Source organism: Aulostomus chinensis, chromosome 4, assembly GCF_037954235.1.
Source record: "Aulostomus chinensis isolate RoL2024-O1b breed Wild chromosome 4, RoL_Achi_v1.0, whole genome shotgun sequence".
Taxonomy (NCBI): Eukaryota; Metazoa; Chordata; class Actinopteri; order Syngnathiformes; family Aulostomidae; genus Aulostomus; species Aulostomus chinensis.
This window is the reverse complement of record NC_141323.1, coordinates 13851465-13863676: the sequence shown is the minus strand read 5'-3', so window position 1 is coordinate 13863676 and position 12212 is coordinate 13851465. Positions and strand designations below refer to the sequence as shown.

At 44.3% G+C, this 12212-nt stretch overlaps 2 protein-coding genes across 3 annotated transcripts in view; one reads left to right on the top strand and one right to left on the bottom strand.

Moving 5' to 3' along the window:
* The window catches only part of bltp3b (bridge-like lipid transfer protein family member 3B), a 30288-nt gene extending 23945 nt beyond the window's left edge, over positions 1–6343 (bottom strand). Inside the window, exon 1 of one of the 2 annotated variants that reach the window (XM_086201947.1) lies at positions 5935–6343. In XM_086201947.1, the coding sequence (XP_086058073.1) occupies positions 5935–5978 (44 nt within the window). In that variant the 5' untranslated portion in view covers positions 5979–6343. The remainder of the gene's footprint in view (positions 1–5934) is intronic. The other variant, XM_086201949.1, reaches the window with a different exon arrangement.
* Positions 6344–8402: 2059 nt separating this feature from the next.
* ckap4 (cytoskeleton associated protein 4) lies at positions 8403–11625 on the top strand. The gene is made up of 2 exons (XM_086202452.1): positions 8403–9190; positions 10196–11625. Exons 1-2 carry the CDS (start codon positions 8858–8860, stop codon positions 11375–11377), a joined length of 1515 nt encoding a protein of 504 aa, XP_086058578.1. The 5' UTR covers positions 8403–8857; the 3' UTR covers positions 11378–11625.
* Positions 11626–12212: the final 587 nt, after the last annotated feature.

The following is a 12212-nucleotide window of genomic DNA, read 5'->3' as shown; positions in this document are numbered from 1 at the left end:
ACCTTAAAATAATCTGAAAACAACAAACACCCACACACAGCACTCTTAATTATCCGTCTACCAACTTTCCTCCATAGTCTCATTCCGCGATATCGTCGTCTGCCGAGCAAATTATTTACAACATCAGAAGCAAAGGTGACTTTCTGCTGGGTCTGACTGCCTAATTGCATCTTTTGGGTTGGAAAAAAAATAATCAAAGTGCAGTTGTATGTCTCTGTAGATCTTTTTGTTGTTGATGGTTGCGTAGCTATAAACATGCTTCGGACACGGGTCACAAAATGCGAATTGCTGTTTGCTTCGGCTTGCTGGACGGTGCTTCGGGAGAGGAATGGAGAACTGGTTTCATTCAGAACTGACACTGTAACTCTGAGCGAATCAATTCCTTTAATCAGTGTTGGTGTTGTTTTGTTGGTAGTTGTGCATTATATGGAGGTATTTTCGCTGTTGGAAACTAGAAGAGCAAGTCACGTCGGAGAGGTAGAAATGATCCAGAGCCTGGCTTCATTTCAAGATGACACCAGTGCTTGTTTTAGCCTCTGAAATATGCTGAAAGATCTTTGATGCAACACATTCCAAGGATGCTGCCTGTTTAACACTTTACACACAACTGCTTCCCAAACGAGCAGAGATATGGGTCTCAAGAACTGGTTCTGGTTGAAACTGGTTGCAAACTGTCTGATGTTTTACAGTTGCATGCTTCTGTAATTCTCAATCCCAAACAAGGCCGGCATGTTGTTCTGACATTCGTGCTTGCACACTGCAAAACCCTGACGTTAACCAAGAGCATTTACACCGTGTCACGGCAGAGACAGGAGGCTGTCCCATGCCGCTTCATTTCACAAAGACAGAGAGACAGAGCTTTTGGTAATGTTTGGAAAAAATTATACTTCCAAGTAAGAGTAGAAACTCCAGCAATAAGCTGAATCATCTTTCTACACTAAATGGGCTTAAATTCTTGGAAAGCTACATTTTTGATAAAACGCTTCCAAACTGAGCAGCCGGTGATCTACTGAGGGGTTGACATCCAATCTTGTAATGCTATTAGATCCTGCGTAACCTGTGCTGTGTTGGCACCGTCTGCCACTGAGGCGGACCCACTACCAAGGACGCCAACTCCCACTTGCGCGAGAGTCAGGCACCTCTGCATCCTTTAAGGTGTTGTAGAGTGGTAAATGGTAAATGGACTCAATTTTATATAGCGCTTTTCTACCTTTGCGGCACTCAAAGCGCTTTACAGTGTCATCTCATTCACCCATTCACACACACACTCAGACACTGCTACCATGCAAGGCACCAACCTACTCATCGGGAGCAATTATGGGTTCAGTATCTTGCTCAAGGACACTTCGACATGGTCACCGGGGTCAGGGATCTAACCAGTGACCCTTCGGTTGCTAGACGGCCACTCTACCCCTGAGCCATGTCGCCCACATGGGGTTTGCTAACTGCGCGGCGCAACCCACTGGCCACCGTTACACATGCAAGCGGGCTTAGATGTTTTTTGGGCTAAGACACCTTAAATGAATACTTGAATTTTGCACAACAAACTTTTTCCCATCATTCTTCATCTAAAAAAATACTCAATTATTTAAATCTCTACTATTCCCTACAAGATTTTTTTTGGGGGGGGGGGGGCGACTTTATGTTCACCTGAAAATAAAAATATGTTCTTGTTAACAAAACACGCCGCCATCTCAGTGTTTCTAGCCTGTTCTAGAACAAGATCAAAGATATTTTATCCCCAATGAAAACCACACACACAAGTGCCAACATGGTGAACAATGCAGCAACTCGCAGGAAGCTGCCAGAGAGGAGTGAGTTTGTATCAACAGTGAAGGCCAGCGACTATTTATGACCCTGTGGAGACGGTAAAAAAGGTTAGTGTGAAGAAGAAAAACAACCCAAGACAGGTTACACAAGAGCAGAGGATGCCAAGGTCCAGAGGGACCCCGGCCAAATATCGCCCTCACACACACTAACGAAAACACACCAAACCCGGGGCGGTAAGTACACAATACTTCAGCTGCACATAGATGCGACACCCACAACTAAATAGGCACTCAGTCATGACTCATGCCATAATTGTCTTCCCACCAGCAGTGAGCAATAAGACTGGGAACATTGGAGTTCATCACTATGGTGCCTCATCAGCTCTGAAGAGGCTTTTGATGACAAACACAAGAGCAGAAATGGACCAATCTCACACACCCCAATGAGCAATAAATGAGCTGACGAAGAAGGCGCGATGCCTCTTAACAGAATTCGACTTTCACAAGCAAATAAAATGAGAACAGGTGGAGGGGAGGAAGATGGATTCAGAGGCCTGAATTAAACAGAGGCGTTTAAAAGGATTAGGCCTGGCTGAAGCTTTTGTTTAGTTTCCTATGAAACCTCCTGACTTAACCCCAAAATGGACTTCAGATACCAGCCTGGCTAAGAACCTAATCTTCCAGGCTATGAACTCGTGAACTTGAAGCTCATGATAATCTTCCTCGTTCTCAGAGGTGTTAGGTTTGTCAATCAAAACTGGCTTGGTTGGAATCACCTTGTGAGGCAGCTGGACTCAAGAGATCATTTGAGAATTCAAGAGGGTGCAGTACAGTGTCCTCCTTCAGAGGAAAACAGTCCTGTCAAATCTGTACCAACAGACCCACTGCACCCTCATCATGCCCTACTTATGACCCTTTATTCAAGGCACTCTTACATGGCTTTTAAGGTGCTCTCACACTAGGCGATCCATACCATGCCAACGCGCTTTCGTCTACAATAATCTGGTACATTTTGCAAGTCTGAGAGCTTCCCTGGCCCCGGCACCGTTAGAAGAAGTGGGCTTCAACACTTGCAGGTTGTTGAAATTATCCACTGATTCAACAAGCATTAGAAAAAGAAAAAAAAAACTGTCAATAATAAATAAAAGTAATCCCAATGTGTGTCTGTCACAGTGACCTTGACCAGCACCAAAATCTTTTCACTTCATCCTCGAATCCAAGTGAACATTTTAGCCTAATTTGAAACACAAGGCCAACAGCTTTCACACGCCCAGAGAGGTAAAAAGAGACTTGTTTTTAAACAGCGATGAAAATCATTTATGTCCAAGATACAGTGTGTAAACTGAACAGGCCTACCAACAAGAAGGAAGTAAGACTGGAATAATGGTGGGAATGAGAAAAAGGAAGCAACGTTCCACCAGGCGTCACGCTACAGAGCCCCACCTGGGGTCACGTTCTGTGTCATGACACCCACCACTCATTCGGTGAGCCTCATTCTTCACCTGGAACATCTGTTTATGTTGCTGCTGAGTTCTGGGGGAGAGCAAAGCAGAGGAAGATTGAGACTGAGCATGTCTAAGAACGATTACATGTATTCAATCCATCTTCATGTGTGCGTACGTGCGTGCGTGTGTGTGTGTGTGTATCTGTGTAATTGGATCTAGCTCAATCTGGCTCTGGCCCAGACTCTTGTCGATATCCAAACCTGTCTGTAATGCAGACACGCACACCTTGTTGTCAAGTCCCCCCAAGGGTCTACCTGAGGCTGAAACACCTCATCGATGTTGCTGACATCAGGAAAGCACAGCGACGTCTTTAAAGACATGACAGTCAAACAAAGAGGAGAGTCTCAAATAGCAAACCCCCAAATAAAAACACTCCCTGGGCTAGTTTAATATGTCATGCGTGCCTTGGAGCTGCGACCAGGGGAGGAACGGCCAGTCCAGACTTGTGAGTCAGTCAACTGTGAAGACCGCGTTGTGCCATCTCGCTCTAACAGGCTTGTCCTCATCACAGATAATACAGCACAGACGTGCGTCCTCTGCAACAATCAAGCGTGGGTTTAGTCGAAGCTGAGCTGACATGTTGACACCCACAACACAACCTGCAGCTGTGTAAGCACACCTACAGTATGTATGAATAATCTCACAGGCAGAAACTATTCCTGGCTGATGCTGATGAGGCAGCAGAAAACAGACAAACCCCATTCTGAAGAAACATCCCTCTACAGTGTGGTACAGAAGCCGATTTCTACAAGGACATCGCAACAGTGGAGGGAGCGAGACCGAGAGACGGGTCTTCTCACAGGCAATCGTAGCCCTCGTATGGATGACATCACCGCTCCTCTGGTCATTTCCTGTCAATGTTGAAGCTAATGCAGCTGAGGGCACACGCGGTCATGTGCGCAAACACTCGTACGCTGCTGCAACATAGAAACGCGCACACACACACACACACACACACACACACACACACACAGACAGCGCGAGGGGATATCAGCACTCACCTAGGACGGTGAAGGGCATGCCTCCATAGGCTGCGCGTGAGAGACAATACAAATCTTGGCTGTGGCAGAGTGGGAGTGCATGAAGGGCAACAACATCCCTAAACACACACAAATACTACAGCCACTCTGCAGTAATACAACAAATATACTGCTAGACCATTACTTTACAATACATCTTGATGCGTGTAAATGAGGAAGAAATATCATGCAGTATAAAAATGTTTGTCACACCCCTAATAACAGCACAACAATAAATTGTAAGCATGCTCAACAATCATCAGCACCTCGTCTGTTTTGGTAGATATTGGTCTTTTTTTTTTTTTTTAATCTACCCGTATCAGTCTGAGTAAACTGGGTTCTTGCTCGAGTATCTTCTTCATGTTTAAATGTTCAGGAAATAAAGGAGGACCTGTATTTTTTCAAATCCACCATCTACTTGATATAAATATCATATGTGCTTTTCATTTATAGGTAATATCGAACTTAGTAAATGTATATTTTAATAAAACAATATTGTAACATATAAATAGATGAACACGTGAAGTGAGGATGGACTGATGTATCAGCCGATATTTGCCTTAACCACCACCTTCCGTCGGCATCGACAACACAGCATCTACGGCGTCTATTGTCATTAATAAATGTGTAAGACTGAATTCCTGCTTTAGACGGTGAGATACGGGGCTAAAATTGAAGTAAAATAGTCATCATTCAGGAAGGGATTTTTTTCCCCCTGGGAAATAAAGATCAGCAAAAACAAATATTATCAACCCCTCAGTTTGAACTGATTTATGAAAACTGTCCATGATGATATCTGCCCTGGCTGTCACAATCAGTCCATCCCTTGTCTTGTCTCTCTCCTCAGAGGACAAAACAAAGACGTAGTTTACTGAAAGTCCCTTGAGGGACAGTGGAAAATAATAAATAATGCATGTAAAGCTGGTAGAGTTCAATGCTTCCTTTAACAAGACGTTACAGACATTTAAAAAAAAGGAGCCTCAGCTGGTGGTGATAACCAGCAGATCCTGAATCAAAAGGTTACAAAGTGGAGAATACGGTTCACTTCGGTTTAGGTACAAGGGTGGTGCTGTCAAACCAATGTTGTGTTGTGTGCTGATGGTTCTCGGTCCGTATGATAAGAAGGTGGAGTGATGAAAAACCAGAAAAAAACAATGTTAAACCAGTGTAAACAAACCTGCCCTCGCGCAAATCGGTGCTAACCTCTTGAGATTACCGTGTAATTTGTGTGACGTGAAGTCGAGATACTTCCTGATCACGAATGTTTACGAGTCAGACATTAGTTTATGAGTGACAGGATGACTTTTTTACAACCTTCAAGGGAAATTTGAGCTTGTTGTTTTAGGCAATCTGACTCAGCCCACTTGAGTGGTTCAACCTGTCATAGCTCTGTCGAGGGATTAGCACCCCTAGCTAACCCCAGTGTTAGCAGGTTAGCCGACTAGCTACGTCAGGTTCGGGAGCTGATAACGCAGCTGACAGTCGTGACACACTTCGGGAAAACCTGCATGTATCTGCGTTAAATTATACTTAAGTGGTTAAACTGTATTTTGTTGACTGCTAGCAAATGTCTTCCTGACAGCTGAACCCACTACCGTCGTGTGTTCCTTCCCAGTGTGCTAACCTCCGCTCAGGACTGACCTGGAGAGATGCTTCAGAATCTGCTTCTTAATGAGCCCAGCCATGACCGCGGTAGTCCGGGTATCCAAGCCGCCGGGCCGGGTGTCTGAGCTGTGTGGCTAGCTGGTAAGCCCAACCGCTAGCTCTTCCCACTCGAGTTATTAACACAAAAGTCAAATTCCTTTCCCTGTGTCAGTCTTCATGATAACGGTGTTCCCGCTTCATTTTCCGGGGAACGAGAAAGTGGTAGAGGGGAGACGGTAGTCCAGACGTCCGGGTGACAGCTGGGCTCGAAGACAAAGGGCAGCACATTAGGCCATTTCATGCAGGTATAACTGATAAAGCTCCGTAAACGGCCCCGCAGCGCTGCGATATCACACACCTGGACAGCAGAGCGCGTCGGCCGGGCGGATAGCGTCTGTTGTCACGGCGTCGGGGCGTGGATTCATGATGCATTCGCGTTCCGCTTGGAAAGCTGCACATTTCGGACACCTTTGTGGAGAAAAAAATACTTTCAGGAGTTATAAGTTTAGGTCCTCTAACTAACACATTTGGTGGCGAGTTTGCTAATTTCTTAAGATAATTGTCTCTTCCCTTGATTTTAATCTTTTCCCCCACTTGATAATAAGCCTTATTCTCCGATTTTTTTTTTACCCTTAGGGCTTTAAAAGGCACATATAAACTACATTTATTTGACGTATTGTTTCTATTTTGTGACTAAATTAATCAAAGAGCAAACTCCACCAACTCACGCAGCGCCAGGTTTTGCAATGATCAGTAATTGAAATAAATTATACTGTATTTGTTCTATACAATTTATTTATTTTTTATACATTTTTCCCCACAATATACTGTATTCAGGCTGCTGAGTAATGCTTTGCACAGTTTGATGTGTGTCAGGAAAGAAAAAATGGATACAGAGACAGTGACACACATTGCAAAATGCTTTTGGAGCCTCCGTCCTTCATTGTTTTTCTTTTGGCCCTCCAGGGGAAAAAGGTTTTGGCCCCCCTGTTCTAAAGAATGTGTTTGTATGAATGTTTGTATTTTATTTTAAACTGTCGCTGCATAATTCCATTGCTTTTATTGTAAGTCAGACTGATTAAAATCAATACAATTTGCTTTACTTGAACTAACATTTGAATCTGATGGATTCTGAGTGATACCATGACTGTCGTTTCTTCCTGTATGAGTGTGTGCAGCTGTTCATTTCAGAGCTGGATACAATTAAAATATATATACTCCTGCATCCTCATTATATGATATGTATTAAAGCTGAAGTGTCGATTTGGTATTATTAACAATTTAACTGATGTAAATACAAATTCACATCATCTTTTATTGTTTAGTTTCATGTTTTTCTAAAGTATCTTGTCAATGTATGAGGTGTTTTTTTTAATGTTTAAATATGCTAATAAGATTTGTACTACAATTCTTTATTAAAAAGAGCCTGTCAGCCGGCACTTCTTCATTTAAAATGTAGTTTGAACAACAGAAGATGGAAATGAACTCACACTATATTAGGCTTATCGTGAATTACAGAGCGTGCAGTAAGTTGTCATCTTACCCAGAATGTTCAATGAAATATTTATGTGCAATAAAATATTTATGTACTGATTCAATGATATACAAGATCAAATATCACAAAGCTCCTTTAATAATTGTCTGAGTCAGCGCATCTGCGGCTTCGTTTGTTTGTGTTGAGACGCTTTGTTTTGTTTTTCTCCTCATGAAACGCGCTTTTAGTGACATCTAGTGTTTGAAAAGAAGAAGTGCACATGTACTGTCTTCACTCCCAACCCAGAGAAGTTGTTGTTTGTGTACTTTCAGACAGCAGATAAAGTGAGAACTTTTTTGCATGCAGGCATATAAATGGGCGCCTTTTACTATTCTCTAGTTAGCAACATAATAAAAGGGGATATTTAGTAAAAACCAACAACATGTAAACTTTTAGAGCGAGATAATAATAGCACTGTTGCTTTAAAATCTCCCACATTAGCTAAACTAGCATGAATCGTAAATATAACTTCATCAAAATTGAAGTGTTTTTTCATTCAGGATAAAAAATGATGATGCGTTCAGGCACCCAGAGAACCGTATTGATTCGCTGACAGCTTTACGGAGTCTGGAAGCTGTAACTAGAGCCGATGTGTCTCTCTGCGGAGAGATGGAGGTCATGATGTGGGATTGTTCAAGACTTTGCTGCATCCTCAAGGCTGAAGCTGCCACGTATGAAAGGAGGAGTCAGGCAGACGGGGGGGGGGGGGGGGAGGAGAGATCCGGTAGCTCCTCCCAGCGCTGCCCGGCTCTGCCTCGCTATGGTTGCAGAAAAGTTTGCATCGGTCTTAATTGAGATTTTCACTATTTTAAACCTGTTTGTTCATGAGGAATAATACCAACTCATCGCGATGTTATGTGGTCGCAGGATGGTAAAGCAACAAAACAAACAAACAAACAAACAAAACATATTAGAAGCTTGTATTTCCCTTTAAAGCCGAAAATTAAAAAGTAAAAAAGTAAATAAAATGCTGAGATTATTCGAAAAACTTTTATAGATAACTGCCCTGCACAAAAAAAGCAATTAGGACAACAGAACTTTTTCATCTTTGCATCGTGATGCTACTTCAACTTTCTCGTGGCACCGGCGTCTGATGCCCAACTTTAACTTGGGGGAGGGCTAGGTCTGGCCGTGTTTCCTGCTGTGTCATGTCATGATGCCGGACCCGTGCTGGGACTACATGGGACGGCCCCCATCCGCATACCTCAATGCAAACAGCCTCCGGTAAAGCCACGACGCGCTCACTGATACGCTGCTTGTCCGGTGGGCCTGGACGTGAAACCGTCTCCATCCACGACTGCAAACTAACCAAAAACTCATTCACACTCACACACACACACATACATATACACACACACAGACAGACCCAGCGAGCTACCGGTAACGATGACCGCGAAAAACCGACACAAGAGCAGCTCGAGCGAAAAAAACGCCTCATCTGGTCCAGATGATGCGCCGAAGAAGATCCACAAGAGCAGCAGTGGTAGTAGCAGCAGCAACGGGGTGAGTGGCCCCGCTCCCCAGGGGTCACGATCAGGGAGCTGCCTCGGGACTTTGGTGGCTGCGGTGTTTTACGTGGCTTTATTAGGTGCTGCGGGTTTCGCCGCTTTTTATTTACAGCAAGTAGTGGAAGAAATGCGTCAGGCGAGCGCCGGGCACGAAGAGAGCGCACGGCTAAACGCACAACTCAGCGGCCGAATGGAGAGTATAGCTCATCAGGTAAGTAGAGGATGACACCCCTGTCCCTCTTTGTCTGAAGTTTTTTTTTTTTGTTTTTTTTGTTTTTTTTTGGGGGGGGGGGTGATAAATCCATTGTTTTTAGTGCTTTTTGTACTTACTTACAATGACACAAGTGCCCGTGTAGCTGCTGTACTTCATGTACTAGTTGGGGGTTGGGTGCCTTCACTGAGGGTGAATTCTTGGCTTCTTTACTCTCCATTTACATAAAAGTTAGTCCGTGTGAACTCGAAGGACTTCTACGTTGTTGTGAGAGTTAGAACGTTAGTGAGTGTGGGACGGATTAAGGGTGATGTTCTCGGGCTCCAGCAGGACAAAAAAAAAAAAAAGAAAGTCACACACTCCCTTTGTTTGATGAAGTGGAGGAGAGAAAACGAGTAGAAATAAAATCCGATCTGAAATCAGTGTCACCTGCTTAATCAGAGTCATATTTTCATTCATTCATTCTTCTCCTGATCCACCGACCTCCCTCCTAACAGCTGGAATGTGGCGTTTTGTTGTAAATGTCCTTTTGGTTTGGAGCACAATTGTTTGAAATTATTGTTACATCATGAAGAGTTCATTTGGATGTCGGATAAACAAAGCATCCTCATCATATTTATATCAATTAAAATGTATATGAATAATACTGTAAAATTTGTATTAATTTATCAAATTTGAATTTTATCACGTCATATTATAATCATATTCAAATACAAATAAATCAAACATAATCTGTTCCTTGCTTGTGAAAGTTGCAGATTAAATTTATATTTTGCATAATTATATGTTTAGCTTTCTCTTCTGACACTGCATTTTTGTTTTTCAACGTATCAGACTTAATTTTAGGCTACTGGGGTTTTTTTTGTACTACTACAGATTAAAAAAATAGGCTTCTCTGATTGATTGTGTTTTTTTTCCCAGATATTAAACTTTGACACAAAGTATTTTTGTCCACCTTCCGTGGGTGAAAGCCTCCCCTGACTGTGTTCCTCTCTCTCTGTCCAGGTGGAGTCCCTGAGGAGCATCGTGGACGGACTGGAGTCATCACTGGGTATCACGCGGGTGGAGCTGGAGGGCGCCGTCAGCCGGATGAAGAGGGGTGAGGTGGAGACCAGGAGAGTGGAGGAGGCTCTTCAGAAGCTCCAGAACGAGCTACTCAGGGACCTTTCGGAGGGCATCAAAGAGGTGAAGGAGGCCCGGGAGAGGGATTTCTCCTCTCTGGAAAAGACTGTGGAGCAGCGGCTGGCTGAGGTGAGTCAGTCGATCCAGGCCAGTGTGGCGGAGTTCACTGAAGCTCAGGGTGAGACGCAGGGCCAGCTAGCTGATCTCAAGTCCCGCCTGGGTGAGATGGAAGACCCCGCGCTCATCAAACAGGAGCTGTCCTCCATAGTGGAGGTTGTAGCTGAAATCAGATCAGCCAAGCAGGAGGCTGACACCTCGTCCGACTCACTCAGGGAGCAGATAGGCTCGGTGAGGGAGGAGCTTCAGACTCGCAACCAGGAAGTGGTCTCGCTGTCTGAGGAAGTGGAGTCAGTGAGGACAGTGGTGCAGCAAGCTGTTGGGACCCTGAAGCAGTCGCTGTCCGCAGCTGAGGTCGGCGTCCAGGCTCTGACGGACAAAGGCGTGATGCTGGAGGGAAGGTTGGAGCAGGCCGCCGAGGCTGTACAGGAGGTGGAGAAGCAGCTGAACGCCGTGGCTGATCAAGTTAAGAGGAGATCAGACGACCTGGAGGTCAGAGTTAAAGCAGCAGAGGAGAGCGGCGATTCTCTCTCTGCATCCATCTTGGAGGTCAGCACCAAGGTAGAATCACTGCTCGCCAAGTACGACGCACATGAAAGTACTGTGGCTGCTCAGGGTCAGGCTGTGGAAGAAGCCATATCTGGTTTGGAGGCGGTGAGAGGCAGTCTGGAGGAGCTCCAGGCCGGTGGCACTCAGGGGGGTTCACCTGACCCCAACCTGGAAAAGCAGGTGACGGAACTGAAGAAGAGGCTGGCCGACGTGGAGGAGAGCAAAGTCAAACCAGAGCAGGTGGAGAGCTTGAGGAGCCTGGTGGCTGGCCTGGAGGGCAAAGCAGCCAAACTGGAAGGCCACGACCAGGCCATTTCCTCCATGCAGAAAGTGCTGCAGGAGACCACCAAGACACTGGCCGCTTTATCCAAAGCTCCTGGCAAGAAGAGCGAAAAGTAGTTCCATCAAACGATGCGGACGATAACGAAACAACCCAAAACGTTAGTCAGTCGATGTCGTGATGTTGCACATGTTCCACAGGTAGAAGAGAAGGTGAGGGAAAGTGGGTGGAGTCAGGAGACTGGCAGAGCTGGACTGCTGATCTGTGAATCAAATCCACACTCATTCTGCACTGTAGTTTTGTTTTCTAATGTTTTGTTGCATAAAGATTGTTTTTTTGGGGGGGGGGGGATTTTTTTTGTTGGAAACTCAAATGCAATAAGCTCCTGATGAGTTGTTTACTCTTTTTTTTTTTTCTACAACATTAAAAAAAAAAAAATTGTGGCCCAAAATATGTGTTGAATTATTTCCTTGTGAACATTGAATAACCTTGTTTTCCATAGGAGGAAGTGTTTTGACACCATAGGTGATACATCACCACAATCTGGTGATGTTATTTGTATAATAAATCTCTATCTGACAAAGCCATGCAAAACATTAACAGCATACTATGAATATTTCTGGGTTCTTTGAGCCCTCGTACCCTGAAAAGTACCTGAGTACATGACATTTTCTGGGATGAAAAAAAATAATACTTGAACTCCGTTTCGAAACTATAAATCCGATCAGTTCTCCCCCGGGTGTCAGTCTGAAGCCTAAGTCTCATTTGTGGTCATAATTTATTTTTGTATAACTAACTCTGTCGCAGTTTAGAACAGAGTCTCTAAATAGAACCTCATTAAAAACCAGTTTCGATAGCGAAACTCCACGCGTGTGATGTATTTGACGTGCTGGTAGCCTGGGTGTGCTATGTTTCCTGATAATTCACTGGATAAAACTTCAAAAGTATGTTTTG